The sequence below is a fragment of the Aquarana catesbeiana genome, linkage group LG10 (genome assembly GCF_042186555.1).
Source record: "Aquarana catesbeiana isolate 2022-GZ linkage group LG10, ASM4218655v1, whole genome shotgun sequence".
NCBI lineage: Eukaryota > Metazoa > Chordata > Amphibia > Anura > Ranidae > Aquarana > Aquarana catesbeiana.
In genome coordinates, this window is record NC_133333.1 from 159,469,655 (window position 1) to 159,493,373 (window position 23,719).

General features: G+C 41.8%; 1 protein-coding gene across 5 annotated transcripts in view; it reads left to right on the forward strand.

Annotated features, from left to right (window-relative positions):
• The window catches only part of LOC141110972 (uncharacterized), a 189,640-nt gene extending 166,793 nt beyond the window's left edge, over positions 1-22,847 (forward strand). For 3 of the 5 annotated variants that reach the window (XM_073602831.1, XM_073602835.1, XM_073602832.1), the window contains 4 exons: positions 1,650-1,790; positions 11,469-11,562; positions 16,934-16,987; positions 21,968-22,847. In XM_073602831.1, the coding sequence (XP_073458932.1) occupies positions 1,650-1,790; positions 11,469-11,562; positions 16,934-16,987; positions 21,968-22,057 (379 nt within the window). In that variant the 3' untranslated portion in view covers positions 22,058-22,847. The remainder of the gene's footprint in view (positions 1-1,649; positions 1,791-11,468; positions 11,563-16,933; positions 16,988-21,967) is intronic. The other 2 variants (XM_073602834.1, XM_073602836.1) reach the window with 2 other exon arrangements.
• Positions 22,848-23,719: the final 872 nt, after the last annotated feature.

Sequence of the window (23,719 nt, forward strand, 5' to 3'; positions counted from 1 at the left end):
GATATTCCCTCTTTGGACGAGGAGGAATGGAAGGAGTGTTTAATTTCCTACATTCCCTCCATGATCGCTGCAAAAGACAGGTTCATACAATTTAAGTTCCTACACAGATCGTATTCACCCCGCAGAGACTTGCGCGCATTTACCATGACAGAGATCCCAACTGTCAGAGATGCAGGCAGGAGGTGGGCACGTTCTGGCGCATGGTCTGGTCTTGTCCCAAAATCCAACCCTTTTGGTCAGCAGTTGCCTCCACACTGAGCAAAGTCACGGGCTCAAACTTACAGGTGGATCCCCAAATACTGTTGCTTAGTCATCTGGAGGATGTTGAGGGTGATAGGTATAGTAAACTATGTCTAACCTACGCTAGGTGAGAAATTTTACTGAGATGGAAATTGGCAGAGCCTCCTACCCTCGCCTCGTGGAGAAGGTCGGTGAATATGGTACTCCCCCTATATAGACTGACGTATGAAAGTAGACAATGCCCGGGGAAGTTCGATAAAATTTGGTCCTCCTGGGTGGACGCCTCTGGAGACCCTGAACCCCCTACCCCATAACCTAGGATGTGAAATACAGTAGAGGACATCCTACATTTCAGGTCTATTCTTCTTATGCCCATTCCCCTTCATCCCCCTCCTTCCCATCCCTTCCCATCCCTTCCCCTCCCCTCTCCCCCCCCTCCTCTCCCCCCTCCCCCGCCGCCCCCACCAGGCTTGATTGAATATCGGTTACCTACTTTATGTTATCTAAGGGTTTATAAGAATGTTATGCCATAGGAGTATTGTTAAGTGAAATTTCTGACATGTACACAGCTGGAACAGTTGATAAATAGTGGCTATCGCCTGAAGATAGATCTTAATATCATTATTATCACCACAATAATTGTACTAAATTTCTTTTGTTTTGTAATGCTGATTTGTTTAATAAAAAAATCTTCTGTTAAAAAAAAAACAAAAAATTCTTTATGTACAACCAGAGTATGTCTTTGGATATCCGAAAAAAAGGGAGAAGCACTCAGATTGCCACATCCGTAAACATGAGAAAAAGGGGATACTAAATAGTAACCAAAAAAATCTGACTTTATAGGCATAGAAACAATGGGGAAAGTGACACAACTAATATTGAATCAAAATATTTATTAGTGTTCAAAAGAAAGGATAAAAACATGAATCAAATGATACAATTTGTACATCGAGCCCTTATATGTTATGCGTCTACGTGTTTCGCCGTGAGGCTTCTTCTGTCCTGAAGAAACCTCACGGCGAAACGCGTAGACGCATAACATATAAGGGCTCAATGTACAAATTGTATCATTTGATTCATGTTTTTATCCTTTCTTTTGAACACTATCTATGTATTGTACTTTTTTTCAATAAATATTTTGGTTCAATATTAGTTGTGTTACTTTCCCCATTGTTTCCATGCCTATAAAGTCCGATTTTTTTTTTTTTTCTGTTTTGTTTTTTTGGTTACAATTTAGTATCCCCTTTTTCTCGTCTTTGGATATCCGTTGTAGACCTGGACACACTGGAATCATGACATTAATGGGTCTTGAAATGTGGCATATATACTTAGATGTATACTTGATGCAATACTTTAAATCTAGCCTGTTTTCTGGTGGTTATAGCATAAATCTGATGTTTTCTCTCTAGTGTTGCTGCTCTAGAAGCCATCAACCTGAATGTCCTACAGATCCACAGTGTTCAGTTCTGTGCCCGTCTTGCTATGGAAGGACATGTGAATGAGGCCACTAAAGTTGCTTTAGAGCTTAAAGAGCTCATAGAGCAAGTAATGTAAGTATGAATTATTGAGTATGAAAGGCTAGAACTTTACAAAACTCTGTAAAGGATTACATTGGATGGCCTAATGCAGGAGTAGCCAAATCTATTTTACCTTAAAATCTATTCAAAGATTGTGTTTTTACAGCTGCAACTTTTTAAATATTTAAAAGTGTTTATGTATATATAAAATAATTTTTAGTTATGTTATAAAACTTTATTCTACTCATAACTTTTAAAGATGTATGAGAAGATATATTTCTTTATCGTACATCACGGGACACAGAGCACCATAATAATGACTATGTGGGTTATACGCTTACCTTTAGGTGATTGGACACTGGCAACCAATAGTAAGAAGGTTCCTCCCATATAACCCCTCCTATACCGGAAGTACCTCAGTTTTTTCGCCAGTGTCTTGAAGGTGATGGTCATGGCTGTTGAAGCTCTTCAAATTTCTTCAAAAATGTCCCACTGAGGACGTTATAATCGGATCCATTCGGATGGCATAACAAAGCTAAAGTGGATGGTACTCGAACCTCGGTTCAAGAACGAGGTGTTGCTTGTAATGTGTCCTATATAGGCACTGGACCCTTGTTAATTTGGTATTCCTGGTCAATCTTGCCCAAGGTAAACCAGAAAGGGTGCTTTACAGGTCCAGGGGTGTGGACCCCAAGATATGGGGGACCCGGTTCCTGAAAGTCCTTAGAGGCGCTACCCACCGTGATGGGGGAAGATTGAGCCTGGTAAGACAGGCCCTGCTGCTTGGGATGGTGAGTACTCCCTTTGGGACTTTTATATATATATATATATATATTTTTATATATATATATATATATATATATATATATATATATATATATATATATATATATATATATATATATATATATACTTTCCCTGGTGGTAAACCTTAAGCCTGTGTCTGGGATTACAGATGGCCGGTATGGCGCGCATTTGAGTACTGGTGTGCAGGAGTGTGCGCTGTGCGAGCACCGCCGGCATGTGTGTGCGCCCCTGATGTGCGCGCCGTCAGTGTGCGCGTGCGTCAGGACGGCGCATGCACCGTGCGGTGGGCATGCCGCTGATCACGCTGATGCGCGCGCTCACTCTCAGGCTAAGGCTTTATAGGGATGGAGCTCCTGGCGTGTGTGTGGACAGCACAGAGCGATATTTGGTCATGTGAGTCTGGAGGTCTTGGACACAGTGGTGACAGGTCGAAGGCTGGTTGTAGTTTGTGGGGAGTATTCCTTTTCTTCCTCGTGTGTAAGCAATGTCTTCCAGAAAACGAAGTATAGGGAACAAGGCAAGCACAGGGGTAAGAGTCCCTCCTTTAAAAAACAGGAGACCAACCCCATGCTGATGCAGCCTCAGTTTCTCCCGAAAGACCTGTGGCATCTGGCCTGGCTGAGCCATTACATTTGTCAGGCATAGTGGCCACTACCAATATACCTGCCTCTGCTTATGTTACAAAGGATGATTTGGCATCTGCCTTAGTGGGCCTTGAGGGCAAAATAGCTGGCATGATTGCCTCTGTAACACAGAGGGGGAGGAAGCGTAATAGATCTCCCTCCCCTGAGCCTGGGCCAAGTGGAGAGTCACTAGGGCACCAGGACTCTTATAGCCAGATGGGTCCAGGTGGTCTGGAACCAGAATGGGCGGAGGATTTGGAAGAGGTGGTCATAAAAGACCAGGAGGAAGGAGAGGCTGAAGAATCCTCGGCTGAGGACTCTGGCTCTGAAGAGCCAATTTCAGCCTCCCATTCCCAAAAATTGTTTATCCAATCTCTAATTGAGATGGTACGAATTGGGTTTAAGTTACCCCCGGTTCAGGAGTCTGGACTCTCCTGTTCTACTTTGGGATCTTTGCGACCTCAGCAAATTTCCCAAGCGTTCCCTTTGCATCTGTTACTGGAGCAGGTGGTTTACGCGAACTGGGAGCACCCAGAGGATATACTTACCTCCAAAAAGGTTTTCTGTCTTATATCCTATGGAGGAGAAGTTCAGGAAGAAATGGGGGACACCTTTGGTGGACGCTGCCATATCTTCAGTAAATAAAAGTTTAACCTGTCCAGTGGATAATGCCCAGGTATTTAAGGATCCGGCTGATAAAAAGCTAGAGTCCTTATTGAAGGCCTCCTTTTCAGTGTCTGGTGCAGCAGTTCAGCCAGCAGTTGCAGCTATTGGGATTTGCCAATCCCTAAAGGATCGCTTTAAAAGGTTGGTAAAGAACCTACCTTGCCAGGAGGAATCTGCCGAGGAATTGTCTGAGATTCCTCAAGCCTTTATGTTTTTGCAGTAGACGCATTAAAGGACAGATGTCTCGTTTTGCGTTACTGTCAATCCATATGCGCAGAGTCTTGTGGCTAAAGAACTGGTCTGCTGAGACGCCATGTAAAAGGCTACTCGCAGCTTTCCCATTCCGTGGAGAGCGCTTGTTTGGCGAGGATCTGGATAAATATATCCAAAAGATCTCTAGAGGAAAGAGTGCCCTACTCCCTATTAAAAAGAAAGGGAAGCAACCCTCTTATAAAATTCCCAATGCTCCAGGACTTAGTGCTTCTTCCCCTAAGCGGTATCGACAGCCTCAGCCGTCTGGCTTTAAAAGACCCCAGGGTCAGAAGAAACCCTGGACCCAAAAGCCACCCAAGCCCAGCTCAAAGTCTACCTTGTGAAGGGGCACCCCCGCTCTCACGGGTGGGGGGCAGGCTTCGGCTGTTTGGGGAAGCCTGGGAAGAACTGGTTCAAGACAGATGGGTCATTTCCACTGTAAAATACGGTTACAGAATAGAGTTCCGGGAGATCCCCCCGAATCAGTTTCTGTACTCAAGGGTTCCGTCGGATCCAGAGAAAAGAAGATGCCTATTCCTAGCTTTACAGCATCTGCTGATGCAGGGGGTAATTGTAAAGGTCCCGCACAAGGAAAGATTCAAGGGGTTTTACTCAAACCTATTCACTGTGCCGAAACCAAATGGGGAAGTAAGGACCATTTTGGACCTCAAGGCTCTCAACCTCTTTGTAGACGTCCGATCCTTCCGCATGGAGTCGGTTCGTTCAATAATAAAATCCCTGAGAAAGGGAGACTATTTAGCGTCCATAGATATCAAGGACGTGTACCTTCATGTGCCGATCTTCGGTCCACATCAAAGGTTCCTACGCTTCGCTGTAGAGGGCAGTCATTTCCAATTCGTGGCACTACCATCTGGTCTGGCCACGGCCCCCAGAGTTTTCACAAAGATTCTGGCCCCAGTGTTGGCTTCCCTAAGGTCTCAGAAGGTCTCCGTAGTAGGATATCTGGACGATTTTCTCCTAAAGGATTGCTCTCGCCCCATACTGGTTCAAAACTTGTCAAGAACAGTACGGGTTTTACAACGCCTAGGTTGGATTCTAAATGTGGACAAGTCAGCTCTTTGTCCGACCCAAGCCTTGGTGTATCTGGGTCTGGTCTTGGACACCGCCCAAGAAAGTGTGTTTCTTCCCCCCTTAAAGGTCGCCTCCATAGTGGAACTTTTCCAGAAGGTGAAAAAAGAACTAACACCTTCTATTCGGCTGTGCATGAGGTTACTGGGCAAGATGGTGTCATCCTTCAACGCAGTGCCATATGCACAGTTCCACTTGAGTGTTCCAGAACAGTATTCTAAAGGCCTGGGACAGGTCAGCTCGAACCTTGGATCAGCCTATGGTTCTATCTCCACAGGTTCTATGGAACCTCTCTTGGTGGTTAAGAACCAGCAATTTGAAAAGTGGGAAATTTTTCCCACCGGTAGCCTGGAAAGTCGTAACCACAGACGCCAGTCTTCTCGGCTGGGGAGCAGTCCTAGAGGAAGCGTCTGTTCAGGGAATATGGTCCCAGACAGAAAGGACCCTGCCCATCAATCTATTGGAGATTCGGCTGGCTCTGCGACTCTGGACATCCAGATTGCGGGGTCTTCCTGTCAGAGTCCAGTCCGACAACTCCACGGTAGTGGCATATATCAACCACGAGGGAGGTACCAGGAGTCGGGCAGCCCAAAGAGAGGTAGATCATATATTGACTTGGGCAGAAAAACATGCGCCGTTCCTTTCGGCAGTGTTTATCCTGGGGGTGGACAATTGGCAGGCAGAAGTCGCCAGAAATTGTTGCCAGGGGAATGGTCCCTGCACCCTGAGGTTTTTCTACAGATCTGCCAATACTGGGGGACCCCAGATGTGGATCTGCTGGCATCCAGATTCAACGCCAAGTTGGACAGGTTTGTCTCCAGGACCAAGGACCCGCTTGCTGTCGGGATAGATGCATTAGTAGTTCCTTGGGATCAGTATTCTCTGATATATGCCTTCCCTCCGATCCAAATCCTGCCGCACTTATTACGCAGAATACAGGAGGAGCAAAAAACAGTGATCCTAGTGGCCCCAGCGTGGCCCCAGCGTGGCCCCGGAGATCCTGGTACTTGGAAATCGTGAAGTTGGCAGTGGGGGACCGATTGGTCCTTCCATGCCGTCCAGACCTGTTGTCTCAAGGACCCATATTCCATCCTTCTTTACGGTTGCTGAATTTGATGGCTTGGCTATTGAGACCAGACTATTGAAAGACCGTGGTATTAGGGGTTCAGTCTTGTCTACTTTGATAAACGCTAGAAAGTCAGTTTCTAGAGCTATCTATTATAGAGGCTGGAAGTCATACATTTCTTGGTGTGAGAAAAGGAGATGGGTATGGGTAGGTATACAATTGGAAGAGTTCTTGCCTTTCTTCAAGCAGGAGTAGACTTGCAGCTCACTTTAGGGACAATTAAAGGACAGATTTCGGCCTTATCGTTTTTTTTTCCAAAAACCAATTGCATCCCATTCTTTGGTGCGAACCTTTGTCAAGGGAGTAACACACCTGAGGCCGCCGGTTAAACCACCTTTATGTCCCTGGGACCTAAATTTGGTACTGTCAGCCGTTTGAACCTATTAGGCATGTTCCTTTTGTCCTATTGACCAGAAAATTAGTTTTCTTGGTGGCTATAACATCGGCTAGAAGGGTGTCAGAATTGGCCGCCCTTTCTTGCAAGGAACCTTCTAAGATTCTTCATCAGGACAGAGTGGTCATGCGCCCTCGTCTGGATTTTCTACCGAAGGTGGTTTCCAAATTTCATTTGAATCAGGATATCATTTTACCTTACTTTTTACCAAACCCTAAGACTAGGGAGGAAAGGTCGCTTCACTCACTAGATGTGGTGAGGGCGATCAAAGTTTACTTGAAGATGTCAGCTCCCTTTCGGAAGACTGACTGTTTTTTTGTCTTGCCTGAGGGTCCTAAGAAGGGACAGTCGGCAACAAGTTCAACTATATCCTGGTGGATTCGTCAGACTATTATCCAGGCGTATGGATTAAAGCGCAGGGTTCCACCTTGGGATTTAAAAGCACACTCCTCTAGAGGGATTAGTGCATCATAGGCAGTACACCAACAGGTGTCTATGGCTCAGGTTTGCAAAGCGTCCGCTTGGTCTTCAGTTCATATGTTCACCAGGTTTTACCAGGTGGATGTGAGATCTCAAAAGGAGACTGTTTTTGGCCACAGCGTGTTGCAGGCAACTTTATAGTCTCAGGCCCGTTGGGCTTAGGGATAATGTGTCGTCCCCCCCCTCAGGTGCATTGCTTTAGGACATCCCACATAGTCATTATTATGGTGCTCTGTGTCCCGTGATGTACGATAAAGAAAAACGGATTTTTAAAACAGCTTACCTGTAAAATCCTTTTCTTGGAGTACATCACGGGACACAGAGGTCCCTCCCCTCTTTCTGGGATCGTCATTGCTTGCTACAAAACTGAGGTACTTCCGGTATAGGAGGGGTTATATGGGAGGAACCTTCTTACTATTGGTTGCCAGTGTCCAATCACCTAAAGGTAAGCGTATAACCCACATAGTCATTATTATGGTGCTCTGTGTCCCCTGATGTACTCCAAGAAAAGGATTTTACAGGTAAGCTGTTTTAAAAATCTGTTTTTGTCCAGTATAAATAGTTTCTGCCTGTTAGCAGACTGAATTGATGTTACTGATTTCCATGGGGGCAAGATCTGTTCACATTAATTGGATACAATTTACTATCTTGGTGGGTATACACTACCTACTGGGAAGAAATAGGAAATAACCCTCATAAGAGCCCTTGCACACTGGGGCGGGGGGCGGCGTCGGCGGTAAAACGCCGCTATTATTAGCGGCATTTTACCGTCGGTATGCGGCCGCTAGCGGGGGCGGTTTTACCCCCCGCTAGCGGCCGAGAAGGGGTTAAATACCACCGCAAAGCGCCTCTGCAGAGGCGCTTTGCCGGCGGTATAGCCGCGCCGTCCCATTGATTTCAATGGGCAGGAGCGGTAAAGTAGCGGTATACACTCCGCTCCTTCACCGCTCCGAAGATGCTGCTAGCAGGACTTTTTTTACCGTCCTGCCAGCGCATCGCTCCAGTGTGCAAGCCCTCGGGGCTTGCACACTGGAATGAAAGCAGCGGCACTTTCGGGGCGGTTTGCAGGCGCTATTATTAGCGCAATAGCGCCTGCAAACCGCCCCAGTGTGCAAGGGCTCTAACACATGGTTCAATAAAAAAAATCAAAACCATATCAAAGTTTTGGTAAACTTTACATACTAACAAAATTAGGTTAAATATACAAGAGGTTTCTTTTCAAGGCTAATCTTACTCAAGTCATTATTAGATGGGCTGATGTATGAAAAGTGTGTTAACAGGTAGATAACCTGTTGCCAATAGCAACCAGTTAAATTCTTTGCTTTTCACCCTGGACTGCAGATATTACATTTGGGAGGTACCTGGTTGCAACAGGAACAAGAAATCTTCCCTACAGCACACCACGTATACATTAGTCCCAAAGTGGCTGTAAGTTCTTAGAGGGCACTTCATTATATACAATGCTGTTGCACTCGGATATCTTTAGAAAAAAGTGTCAGACTAGATATTGATGATATTTGTTATTACAGTTGAAGCATTGCAATATATTCAGCGACTACACATTTTATGTTGTTGTTGAATCATTTAACAGAAAGTAATTTTGGATGTGGCTTTCACAATTTACTTGTGGTTCTGTATTTTTATAAGTGTTCATTATATTTGTAAATTCTCCCTGCAGTAACCATCTGTAAATGTGGGAATGTTTTCTACATTCCCAGTAAATCTTCACTTTCCCATACAGGGCAAAGCAACAGGTTTACATTAATGCTTTATTCCCACCCCTCCTAAGTTTCTTTGTTGCTCTGCTTACGGAGTTCAGGGAGGAAATACACAATACTTCCACATATGGAGGAACATGTGACTTACCCATGTGGCAGTGCTAGGCCAGACTACAGCTACTTGTGTCTTCTACACAGGGCTTTCTTGTCACTCTCAGCAGATGAACAGAAATGCAGGGAATGAAAGGAAGGTAGGTATATATGTCTATGGAGACTGCCCACCTAAAACCTTACATGGCAGCCAGTGGAGTTCATACACATGAGGCTGCCGCTATGCTTTGTTTCATGGTCGAGGAAAACTTACCTATTGAAATTGATGGGGCCGCACAGTAACCCTAAGTCAAATGCTTGGCTTGCAATTTCGTTACAGTATTTTAGTGCAAAATCACACTTTGGCCGAAAAAAAAAAACGGAGTTATAGTACGTCTTGCGTCACTTCCGGTCAGGGCCGTGAAAGTTTGTTTACTCTGCGCCTGCTTTATTTTAACTTTTGCGCATGTGATTTTTTTAATCAAAATGTGAGTATATTTTTGAACTTTCTCCATAAATAAACAATTTATAAGCGGTATCATATCACGCTATGGGGACTCCTCTCTTTTCTATGTGATAACCCGGTGGAACGCCACCAGCAATTCATAGATTGTCCAGCTGGTTCCAGAGTGCTACACAGTGGCATATACTGTGATCGCGCAGTACCCCTGGGGGGTAAGGCCATCTGGTGAGTGCAATATATTACCAACACGGATAAGATCATTGGAACTACTGTCGCCTAAAAGGATATAAACAGCATTATTATTTTACAAGGCACTGGACACTGTTTGCGAGCACAATTCACTTTATTATTGGATTAATGGACTAAATATTTATAGCTTGTTTTTGCACATTCCCCTCTGGTTTTTCACAGTGGGATACTTATATATATATATATATATATATATATATATATATATATATATATATATATATCGTGTTTTTTTTATATATATATATATTTCTGTTATATTATTGTATGACCATTCCATTGAGATGCTGTAACTGAGGGTCAAACACACATGCTACTTGCATATATAAGGAACAACAAATTAGTGTATGATTATGGAGGAGCAATACCCTCATACACATCATTAACACTAGGATACATTTTATTCACCTTCCTGACACCCCGCACTTTGCAGAGGGTGTAACATACAAGCACTTATCACTTTAAACAAACGCCTCTTTTTTCATTTTTTCAAAACTGCGGTTTGCAGTAAATGTAACACTTTCAGCACATCTTTTTCATTGCAAGCTCTGCTAGGGCAGAGGGTGCAACACATCAGCATTTATTACTATATATATATTTTTTTCTATTTTATCCTTAAGGACATCTTTAAACTGCACTTTGTATAAGTGTTCATTCTTTAGCACCTCTTTCTTAATACACCTTGAAGTCTTTTTTTGATTTTTGATTTTTTTTATTTGATTTTATTTATAATATTGTAAGTATCATTATTAAGCATCCATAAGAGGAATAGCGACACACCTACACCTTTTCCAATTAACATACCTTTACTCCATCTAGGTGGCAGTATTATGTAGAGGCAGCAATTCTCTCTTTTGTTTACCAACGTTTTATTCATTATACCTTTTGTCTCCTGCTTTGTATATTCCGTGGCGCAGTATCACACAGTACTTTCCAATCAGGAGGCAGAGTACAAATCACCTCTGCCGACCATGTGAAAAAGGACTTTGTCAGCAGCTTAGATTTGCTTACAGGATGAGAGAACAAAGGATTCCTTCATCAAAGTGGTGTTTAAGTTTTCTTTTCCAATCACGGGATAGGGCTGATGTGGTTATGCTGTCTGCTAGGGGTATCTGGATCACAAGACTAGCTGAACATAATCACATATCCTTTGGCAGGTTAAATAGCTTGTGTATATATTTCAACTGTGTGACGAACTAGGAGTCCAGAGAGAGCGCACAGGCAGATCACGCAAAATCCGGTGGCGTTTATTGGGAGACTTGGGTGTACTTGGTGTTGGAACACGCCACGTATAAGCAGTTCACAGAGTGGCAAAGAACAGTTCACGGAGTAACAATGGGCGCAGCATGGATAAACAATTCATGAAGTAGCAATGGGCACAGCACGGATAAACAGTTATCGGAATAGCAATGGGCACATCGCAGATAACTCATTCATGGGGTAGCAATGGGCACAGTGCCAATAAAAAGTGCATTGGTAGCTGTATGATTCCCTACCTCCAGACCCTCTGCTTGGCCACAGAAACTCACTAATCAATTATGCAGATCAGCTAACTCATTTACATACTGCTTCTCTTTCAGGTTCATGTAACAAATGTTCTTTTAGAGGTTTTTTCATGTTCTTTATTTCTCAAAAAATGAATATTTCTGGCCTCCGTTACAGTGTGTTTGAATGTTTGCCTGGTGTTCAGATTTAAATATATTCAAAAATACAAATCCCTATTTATAATGATTGAAATTGTTGTGGCTTTCCAGGAGGCATGAGAAATATGAGGACCAAGGAGTCATGTATGAAGACTGGGAAAATACTATGGCTCCCATCTATGAAGATCTGCAAATTTATAGACAAGTGAGTACTAAGACGATAATAAAAATAATACATATATAAGGATGGAAGTGGTGATAAATGCTGACAGTGACAATTATAATGAAGCTCACAGACAAAAGTTTGCTATGGACATTAAAGCAATTGTTTTGGATTCGGAACAAAAGTTCTGATATTATTATATCTACCCCGATCAGATTGTTGAATATAGAGCATGCATGCTTCAAGTAAGCTCACACTGAGCCTGCTTAGTTCAGAGTCAAATCACTTTCTGCTTTAATTTCCTCTTTTTCAGACTTTTAAGCATTTTAGTTAAAGTTCTGAGATACGTCAAATAGACTAGCACATGCAAACCACAAATATAAAAATACATCTCATGCAAGGAACGTGACTAAGTTTTAGCTTTTAGCTGGTGCACATTTAAGGAAGTAAATTTTGTTCTTGCTTCATTTTAATTCATTCATGTTATGTTGTTATATTCTGAATAATATAGCAAAGTACTAATGCACTACCAACAGTGTATCAATACAAATAAAGTGCTAAATGAAAAAAGCAGCTAAACTTCTGTAGTGTAACCAACACCTCTCAAAATGTATATCGTGTAGTGAAGTAGCGCTAATATAGCACATTAAAAATTTTATATATATATATATATATATATATATATATATATATATATATATATGGAATTTCTCAGATGCTCATGGCAAATATAAACTCATATAAAAGTGTTCAAAGTCCTAAAAGGTACATCCCATAATATATATCTGAGCAATAATGCAATGAAATCCAGTAAAGTGTATCACATAAAACTAAACAAAGTAAATTGTTTCCCAGGAGTAATCAGCATCTAAAAATTAAAATTAGGTGACTCAGAGAGATGATCAGTTCCAAAGTTAAAAATATAAATCAGAGTAGATAAGGGGGATAAGGACAGGTGAAAGAGTCCAAATTAAAAATGTGAGATGGTAAACATGTCTTTCTGCAACCCTCCCCCAGTAGTGCTAGCCTCTTTCTTACCTTATAGATAGACCCCAACGGGTCTAATGGGCAACAGTGAACGACCAGCCTGTTGTTGAAGCTTTACTCACAGCTTTTTTCAAAGGATCACTGCAGCTTTTGTCCGGTCTCCACAGTCTTTTCCTAGAAGAAACTTTTCTCCCAATCCTATAGGCGGGGCAACAGTAAATGACCAGCCTGTTGTTGAAGCTTTCCTCACAAGGTCCAAGGGATCGCTGTAATTTTTTCTCCGGTCTCCACGGTCCTTTTCTAGAAAAAAGTTTCTCCCAATCCGCAAGTTAGAAGATAAAAAAGAAGGCTCTCCATAGTGTAGTAGGTTTAAAGGTTCAAAAGTAGTTTTATTAAAAAAATCTAAAAACTCCTTTACAATAAAAATGGCAACAGCAGGCCAGGCAACAAAAAAACGTGTCAAACAAATGAAAAGACGTAGCCGGAAGTGAAGTCATCAAGCTCCTCCCGACTAGTTGCGTCACAACACGCGTGACTTCATCAAGGGTACAAGTGCTGGGTGACGGTGGTGATCTTAAATAGCAATACTAATCATGCAAATGGACAATATGTAAATGAGGCATAAGAGCAAAGGACTCTGGGTAAATCAGATTGGCAAAGCAAAAGACTCTCACTAATATAGTTACATACTCACAAGAAGTGGTATAAAAACAGATACTAGTAGAAAAAAAAAAAAAAAGCGAAAAAGGAAGAGTGAAAAAGGAAGAGCGACAAAAATAAATAAATGAATAAAAAAGCAAAAAGGAAGAGCGAGAGGAGAAAAAAAAAAAAAGAGCGAAAAAGAAGTTATACCACTTCTTGTGAGTATGTAACTATATTAGTGAGAGTCTTTTGCTTTGCCAATCTGATTTACCCAGAATCCTTTGCTTTTATGCCTCATTTACATATTGGTCATTTACATGATTAGTATTACTACCCTTGATGAAGTCACGTGTGTTGTGACGCAACTAGTCGGGAGGAGCTTGGTGGCTTCACTTGACCGTAAGTCTTTTCATTTGTTTGACACGTTTTTTTGTTGCCTGGCCTGCTGTTGCCATTCTTATTGTAAAGGAGTTTTTAGATTTTTTTTAATAAACTACTTTTGAACCTTTAAACCTACTACACTATGGAGAGCCTTCTTTTTTATCTTCTAACTTGCGGATTGGGAGAAACTTTTTTCTAGGAAAGGACCGTGGAGACCGGAGAAAAAGTTACAGCAATCCCTTGGACCTTGTGAGGAAAGCTTCAACAGGCTGGTTGTTTACTGTTGCCCCACTTCTAGGATTGGGAGAAAACTTTCTTCTAGGAAAAGACTGTGGAGACTGGACAAAAGCTGCAGTAATCCCTTTGAAAGCTGTGAGGAAAGCTTCAACAACAGGCTGGTCGTTCACTGTTGCCCCATTAGACCCCAACGGGTCTATCTATAAGGTGAGAGGCTAGCACTACTGGGGGAGGATTGCAGAAAGACATGTTTACCATTTCACATTTTTAATTTGGACTCTTTCACCTGTCCTTATCCCCCTTATCTACTCTGATTTTTATTAACTTTGGAACTGATCATCTCTTTGAGTCACCTGATTTGTTTTTGGATGCTGATTACTCCTGGGAAACATTTTAGTTTTATATTCTGAATGTATTCTGGGAAGCAGGCGCAAACTTTTTGTTAACTCTTCAGTTCCACAGCAGCAAGGGAGGGATAAGCTATGCTTTGCAAATATCTGAATATGTTTTAAGGTTGAAGGTTGATATCTGTTACATATATAAAGCATGTATTGGAATAGACAGTTCACCATGATCACATTTCTTAATAACATCCATTACAGTCCCTCCTTGAATCTGTCTATTTCAAACTGTCCCTCATACTAAAAGTCCTACTCACTCCCCTGGCCCATTCTCCTCTGCAACTCTTTTCAGCTGTATATAGAGAAGAGCAGTGACGAATTCACTACCCCCCTCGATACAGCTTGGAGAGGGCAGTCAGGTGCTGTCTGTCCCTGTAATTCTATGGCGTTGCATCTCGGTGAGGTGACTGTAACGGAGCGTAACACATAATCGTTGTCAAGTCTTACATAACCTTCATCATCATCTGGTATTTCTTGGTTCACAAATACGGGAGTAGATTGGTCAACAGCTTTTTCTACACACTTCTTAAAGCAGGGAAGAACACACAGCAGACCATAACAGCTAGGATTATCAGAATGGCTATTCCGATCTGTATTAAAACTCCCAGCGATCCCCCCTTTTCAGCTAGGACCATATCTAAGATGACCATGCACAATCCACCTGTCTTTAAATGTCTTCATGGTGAACTTGACATATAAACACAAATTGTGTGTTTTAGCCTATGGAAAGGGTTGAGAGAGTATCATGCAAACACCTTCAGTACTGGTGTATATTAAGGGAAACAAAGGAAACCACACATGGTTTTCTAATGTGTTTGATTTTATGTCCCCCAAGAAGTGTCAGTCAGTGGTCTCTGGCAGATCTCATATGTATTAGATATACAACCCATCTGCTTGAAATTTGTTGGATCTTCTGTCTATATGCCCTGTCTGTGCCCTTCTTCTGAGCCTTCCTATTGGTTATGAAGACATCCATTTAGCAAATAGGAAGGCTTGAAAGGCAAGATATCCATAAGGATAGTGTATTATTTCTGGATCCACTGTCATTTTGAAATGTGTGATTTTGGCTGTAGGAAATATTTTCAGCATATGCTTTGTTTGATTTGCCGAGGTTTACTTTACCTTACTTTTATCAATTTTCATTCTGTAGAGATTTTGATCGTGTGAGAGAGCTGTTGGCTACAGTACTAGTTTACAGTTTATGGTATAAGTGAGCACCAAAGTTCTTTTAGTGTGTAGGTATTAATGAGTGAGTACTAACCTGTTTCCCCCGAAAATAAGACCTAGTGTGATTGTCGGTGATGGCTACAATATAAGCCCTACCCCCCAAATAAGCCCTAGTTAAAGTCCTTGTAGGTCTTATTTTCAGGGTAGGGCTTATTTGGGGGGTAAGGCTTATATTGCAGCCATCACTGACAATCACACTAGGTCTTATTTTTGGGGAAACAGGGTAGTATAAAATTCTATAGGACTCCAGGGAATATAACCTATATTACCAAAAGTATTGTGACACCTGCCTTTACAGGCACATGAATTTTAATGGCATCCCAATCTTAGTCTGTAGGGTTCAATATTGAGTTGGCCCACCCTTTGTAGCTATAACAGCTTTAATTCTTCTGGGAAGGCTGTCCACATGGTTTAGGAGTGTGTCTATGGGAATATTTGACCGTTCTTCCAGAAGTGCATTTGTGAGGTCAGGCACTGGTATGGATGAGAAGGCCTGGCTCACAGTCTTCGCTCTAGTTCATCCCAAAGGTGTTCTATCGGGTTTAGGTCAGGACTATGTGCAGACCAGTCAATTTCCTCCACCTCAAACTCGCTCATCCATGTCTTTATGGACCTTGTTTGTGCACTGGTGTGCAGTCATGTTGGAACAGGAAGGGCCATCCCCAAACTGTTCCCACAAAGTTAGTAGCATAAAATTGTCCAAAATGTCTTGGTATGCTGACGCCTTAAGAGTTCCTTTCACTGGAACTAAGGGGTCAACCCCTGAAAAACAACCCCACACCATAATCCCCCTCCACCAAATGCTTTGGACCAGTGCAAAAAGCAAGGTCCATAAAGACATGGATGAGCGAGTTCTGACCTCAATACGATAGAACACCTTTGGGATGAATAAGAGCAGAGACTGCAAGCCAGGCCTTCTCGTCCACATCAGTGCCCGACCTCACAAATGCGTTTCTGGAAGAATGGTCAATCATTCCCATAGACACTCTCCCAAACCTTCTGGACAGCCTTCCCAGAAGAGTTGAAGCTGTTATAGCTGCAAAGAGTAGCCAACCCAATATTGAACCCTGCAGACTAAGACTGGGATGCCATTAACTTTCATGTGCGTGTAAAGGCAGGTGTCCCAATACTTTTGGTAATATAGTGTAGGACCACCAGTTTTTTTTAGGACTTTCTCTAGGGTCTGAAAGCAATATAATGATTATGAGGCCCTAGGATTGGTAATGTATGCAATTATGATGCAGTCTCATCGTATCCAATGATACCAATGCTTTATGCAAAATCACATCATGACATATGGTGTCATGCGGAATCATTAATTAATTAATGTGGATTAATTGTCATATGTTGTATTGCATCATTACACAATTGTGTTACATTAAGATAAATCACTGCATTTTCTGGGTCTCTGCCACCTCTTGCACTAGGCCTTGAAATTTATAATAACATCCCTGATAAATAGTGTTATGTAAGTGAACTGTCATTTGTATAAATCCTTAGGGTGCTATGTAAATTCTTGTGAATATCTGTATTTTTAGGAAGAAGCATCAAAGAACAATGTAGACACCACCAAAGAAGTTCCTGTACTGAAAGTAAGTGGGATAATTTAAGAATGAATTGACAATTGGCATGCTTTAAGTTAGTAAATGCCATAGTACATGCAGCAAAATATATAATTTGATAGCCAGAGGTCATTTTTACTCTCTGAAAACATAGCTGACGTAAGGTAGATGGATTCTGTTATTATTAATATGGGGTACATATAGGAATGTGTATGGCATGGGAATCTGGATAAAACCGTTTAAGTGGTTTCGTAGACTATAACCTGTAGAAAAGAAGGTTTTTTTCTAATTTCACCTTAGACATATGCTACATACACATAACTTTCCCTTTCTGTCTAGCAATCCATATGTATTGCACTCTATTCACCTTCCTCACAGCTCGCTATGGCAGCACTTACTTGACTGGGTGGCAAGTAAAACCTGACTGGAATGTCTGTATGCATATATACTAAATGAATCAAAAGCAAAGCATGCACTGAGTAGTCTTGGGTCTTGGCCAGGTCAAAAGGGAGTGTCGGTACTGATGGCACAAGGTCTTCTTTAGGATGGAAATTAAATTAGCATAGGTGACACATGTTCTAGGAAAGGTCACCAGCCAGGATTAAGGTAGGTGGCACACATTATTGGTTAGTTTAGGAAACAGGATAGGTGGCATGGGTTCTTGAACAAGTCACCGCCTAGGATTAGGGTAGATGGCACAAGTTGTTGGTTAGCAACCTAAGCAGCTAGCTTCATCATGGGTGACGTTCTTGAATTGGTCACCAGCTAGAATTAGTGTAGGTGGCACAGGTTCTTGGTCAAGGTAATAAAGGATTGCACAGATTTATGGTTGCGATATTTGGATAGCAAGCATGCAGTGGTACATGACAAACAACAGAAAAAAAAAAAACAGAAAAAAACAATTATTCAGACCGGTTGCAATAACAGGTTGGGTTATGCATAGATGACAGACTATAAATACAAGAAAAATAAACCTTCCAGCATCTTCTAAAGCAGTTGTCTGATGATTCTTCAAATATTTCATGCAGCACTCAAGGAGCACCAAAACCCAGGTTGCTCTGCGATGCACATCGCGGCTGAAGTACAGACAGACGCATTCCACCCTCTCCTACCTGCTTTTCCTTATTTGTTCTGTTTTTGTGTAGCATTGCTGATGGCAATGAGGTGTGGGAAGGGGTGAGGTTGCAGCCCCTGTGTTTTGTGGTGCTGCAGCAGATATCTGAAGCAGCTGAGTGCTCTGTTATTAGTATGAAAGAACATGCACAGGTACTTGTGTATGTGAACAGTGGGTCATATATTCCACTTCTGGCGTAAGTCTGCATCTATGCAGCTGGTGCACATGAAGGGAGTACAGATCCTCTTTTAAGGTAAATTGATCACACAAAGCGTGTTGCTCCTAGTTGTGTGAAAGATTCTTTTAAGCCATTGCTTTTTAAAGCTGAACTCCAACCTTATCTTCAGTCTTGCACTATTGTATAGGCTGCTGTCCTGTAATAAAATTGCTTACTCTGATTTCACTGCACAGTGTGCATTAGACGCTGCATCAAGTCAGATGAAACCTGTCTTATTTCCTGGCTGGAGGAGGTCCAGTATCATCTAGCCCAGCCATTTTCATCCAGTGTACTGTGGAACGCTAGGCTTCTCTCAGAGGTCGCTAAGGGTTCCTTTTGCTGTGGCTGATTGACCTCCCATCTGATTGTGCCTACAAAGTTCCAGGGCCTATGCTTACTGGCAAACCAGTGCCATGACTAAATTATTTTTTTAGCTGTCTGTAAGGGTGGGATTTTGACCACCACTGTAAGGACTGGATTATTACTACTGACCACCAAAATAAATCCACTGGTCAAGTCATTTTGATTTTTGCATAACTCATCCAAAGAGACAGCCCACAGCTTGCATCAGGGCTAAGAAGTCTTTATAGGAGTACTGAGGCAGGCTGCTGTGATTCTTTCAGAAAGCGATGTACAGCACCCTGTCAGCCCTCCCACCAATTATGATCTGCCTGCATTGCATAGAGAGGCACAGAGACCAAGCCATAACATCACCGGGTATAAAATTAGGTGTGTAATGAAAACAGAATGGTCTAATTTTAAATGTCGAATGGCATGTAGATAAAGAGGAGGGCAGTTATCACATACCTGGTGGAGACTGAATAGTTGAGGGGCCTCCTCTTGCACCTTCTGTCCCATACTAGGGGGAGAAAGAGTATAATGGCACAGAGTGGCCCAAGTGCTGAGGTTTGCAGGCTGGGCAGGATCTGTCCTGTAGCTAGTTGAGTGGAGCTGGCAGCTGCAGATCTCTGGACAGGAGTTAGACACAGAAAAATCTTGGAACCAGAACAGGGTAGAGTGGAAGAGTCCAAGGAACAAGCCAAGGTCGGCAACGGCTGGGTCATAGCGTGGTCACAGAATCAGCAGGCAAGTGAGGACTAGCATGGTACAAAATCAGGAGGCAGAAACAAGTCCAGTAAGCAAGCTGAGGTCAGTGGCAGCCAAGCAGGTGATAAGTTAAAAGCAGAGCCAAGGTCCAGAGAGTAAGCTGGGTCATATATGGGAAAGCAGTATTAGCAGATCCGGTCTCAGAGAAGACAGGAACAAGCTGAAGACAATTCATCAACTTCACTTTGCAATACACCAGTTTATATAGTTTTGAAAAGGTTAGTTACCTGGTTGTGTTGTTCACCCTTTCTTTTCAAGTCAATGCAGACTTGGAACAAATATGCAGATGAGCACTTCTGAATTTTTTTCTAACCTTCCTTATCTGCATACCTGTGTTCAGTGACTCATTAAAGCTATTGTAAAGTCTCGTTTTTTTTTTTTTTTTATTAAAAATAACAAACATGTTATACTTACCTGCTCCATGCAGTGGTTTTGCACAGAGCAGCCTGAATCCTCCTCTTCTCTGGTCCCTCTTTGGCTCTCTTGGCCCTTCCCTCCTGTTCAGTTCTCCCAGAGGAAGCAGCTTGCTATGGGGGCAGTTGAGTCCAGTCACAGCTCCCTGTGTCCATTCAGACATGGAGCCACAGCCTGGCACCGCCCCACCCTCTTTCTCTCCTCATTGGCTGACTTGACAGCAGCAGGAGCCAATGGTGCCATGCTGCTGTCTCAGACAATGAGGAAGGGAGTCCCGGGCAGCCAAGACATTCCAGTAACATCGCTGGATCTAGAGGGACCTCAGATAAGTATTAGGGGGGCTGCTTTACACAGATGGTTTTTTATCTTAATGCATAAAATGCATTAAGATAAAAAATCTTCTGCGTTTACAATCACTTTAAGTATTGAAGCAGTTGTGTCAGGAAGACATTTAGGCAACGTTTTTCAGCAGGAGGTCAGGAATGACCGTCTTCATATTCTGTGATGACAGATTTATTTTAAATGTTCATATTCCAATATCTGCATTGTTGAAGACAAATTGGGATTGGTGTAATAAGTAGTGCTCATTCAATCAGATACTAACTTTTATTCTTTGAGCTTCACTTAAAATGATAACTGAAATGTGATTGCTGCATGCAACAGATCTACTTTTAATTTTATCCATACATGCAGGGCTGACAAACTGCAGCAATTCATAGAAATTACATTAGTCTCTTTCCTAGAGAACATTTTATGATACCACAATGGTCAAACCACACATACGGCCAGTGAGTGATAGCAGATTAATCTACTAATATGTTTTATTATAGACTGTGGGCAGAGACCACAGCACCCCCTCACTAAAATTAAAACCATACAAAGTTGTTTTGCTTGCGTATGTCAGGTTGCCAAGCTTTTGTCGATAACGGTTAAACTAGTTTACCTTCATTACAAAATAAGACTATTTTCAATTAGAGAGGCATTCTTAAATTCTACCCCAAGATGGCACTCTGGTGTCATACATGCCATAGATTATATATGTCAGGTTGTTAATCTATTGTTTACGGCAATAGACCAGACTAACTAAACTGCATATTGGGATGATTGGATTATTGGCTGCAATACTCAGAACTCTCACTAGAAGTCAGTGTAACAACGGTCAACTAAAATATAACAAACTTGATGTCTGTTTCAGTCTTCTTATAGTTTTATATAAATATTTATATCAAACGCAAAGTGCAGACATAGTTTGCCACTGAAGGAAATTAACCCAGTGCCTCAAAACTTCATAAGTGCAAACTACCCAACTATAATCCAGCTTGAGCCCGATGTATCCCATAATAAAGATTTTTTCCAGTTTCAATAGGTTTTTATTGAAAAGATCCAACATTAATATATTTAAACGCAAAGAGGATCAGAGGTATGAAGCTCTCTCGGAGATACAAAGATGATCCAACCTTAGGGCAGAACTAATACAACATAATTACTATTTGAGATCCACAATAGCTAGGATCCTCCATTTACACCTCTGTTTACAATTCAGCTGAATTACCAGGCATAGGATAGAAGAGTACGAGAAGAGGGGGAAGGGATAGGATAGGGTGTGGATAAGGGAAGAAGCAATACTAGTCAAAGCACCATCGTGCTCAAAACCATCTTCCCTAACCTAGGTGGATATTAGATGGTCCACAGAGAATCATCCAAGTCACCAGGGAAATAGTAAGTGATCCAAGGGAACCAACCAAATCTTTTTAGATTTCTTGAGTTTTAAATTATTTGTATTAATTTTACTTAAAAACATTACAAGACATACTATCAAATTCAACATATAAATACATACATATTTCTTAGCTTTGTCATGAAATACAGTTGCCAGATATTAATTTATTAAATACAATGCCATTTTCTGGTTTGACTTGTGCAACCACCAGTCTTTGGCCAGAGCTTGTTTGGCTGCCATGAAAATGAAAGATATGCGTCCAACAGTACACCCCATTGGTTTGAAGGTGAGTAGACCTTCATGTAAATTCTTAGGGATGTTTTGGCCCAATAAAATGTATATTCATTAATAGACTCCAGCCCAAGAAAAGTTTTTTTTTTTTTTTTTTTACCAAAAATGTTTCTGAATGTGGTATTCATTAATAATTTTATATTTCAGTCATTTTCAGACGAAATGGCAAAGATGATATTTCACATGAAGCAAACCAAGAGCAAAGTGCTGAACAGATGGAAACATCAAGCAGAATAAAGGACGATAGAAAAGGAGATGTAAGAAGTAACAGAAATGCTATCTCAGGACTTTACAACCCCTCAGGGGTTAACATTGTTGCTATTCATTTCCTCACATCTCAGCTACATACAATTACCCTATTTATTTTTTGTGTGCCCCCTCTAATAGGAGAGATGGTTACAAGGTAAATGTATCTTGGTCAACCGCTGGCAGGTTGGGCGAGTCACTGTTCTCATATATACCTTGTAAACTCCAGCAGGGGGCATGTCACTCCAACCCAATACAATTTATTGCCACAGGAGGAATGCTGGATATTCTCCTGAATCCTAAAACCTGAAACATACCCTACATTTCATGGAGGAAATTAACTTTTGTAGCCAAAAGGAATTCCACTAGAGCTGTATGCAATCTCAGATAATGGAGCAGCATCTCCTAAGTAAACACAATAGAAATCTCTCCTGCGCTCAGGTGTCTGGTTCCTCAATATGTGGTGTGACCAACTTCATACAGTAGTATCTGCCGTCTTGCAGCCCTCCTCAGAATAATGGGTATTCACAGGCTAAAGAAAAAAGAAGGGCGCACTGACCAAGTGCATTACCACTAGTAAAGCTTTATTAAAGCATAAAACAGCAAAGTGTATACTCACAAACAAGCATGGATAACAGGCATTTAGCAAAGTTACAGGTTCGCAGCTGAACATCGACAAGTCAGGACCTGAGACCTAAGATTTGCCCGCTTAGGCTCTGAGGAAGGGGGTTCTCCCCTGAAACATGTCAGCCATCGCTATATCCACTTGAAGTCAGGTCCTGATTTGTCGATGTTCAGCTGCGAACCTGTAACTTTGCTAAATTCCTGTTATCCATGCTTGTTTGTGAGTATACACTTTGCTGTTTTATGCATTAATAAAGCTTTACCAGTGGTAATGCACTAGGTCAGTGCGCCCTCCTTTTTTCTTTTTTTCTGCAGCATCTCATAAGTAACATCATGTGGTCTCATCAGCTCCATTAAAATGTACAAAGAGGGCACTTTTAAGGGTACACGATTTGTTGGTGGACACGACTATAAGAGTCAAGACATTCTCACCTTATAGCTAAGCTGCATTACACCTTATACTGTATGCTAGCCAAGAATGTTGGTATCAAATGTGGGTATCAAGGTTTCTCAGTGGCCACATACAGTATACATTCCTAGAGAAACCTTAATACCCTCATCTGATGGGATAAAAGCATTCTTTCCGGTCATACACTATAAACTGTTTTGTAGTAAGCATATTTTGACCCTTTTACTCCTGTCAACCAAAAAAAAAAATAGTGTTCCCTTAGAAGTGTCTTCTGTTTACACATTTTTACTGGGTACTGCATTTCCACGTGGCACATTTTTGACAACCCATTAATTGCATGGGGCTGCCAAACTCACAGGAACGTGGAAAAAGTATGGCAGGCGTGATTTTTAAAATAGCGGCTCACCAAACTGCATGGTGGTACAGTACAATGCAATTTGGTGGTCATAATTACATGCACATCTGCGAGATGAATGGGGGTGTCATTAACAATTAATGGTAACCACACGTGTCTGCAGATGGCAGCACCGCTTTTACACCACAATTGTTGTGAATGGGCCCTTAAAGTGGTAGTAAATTCACTTTTTTGACTTGTACCCACAGGAAAGTGTAGACCCAGT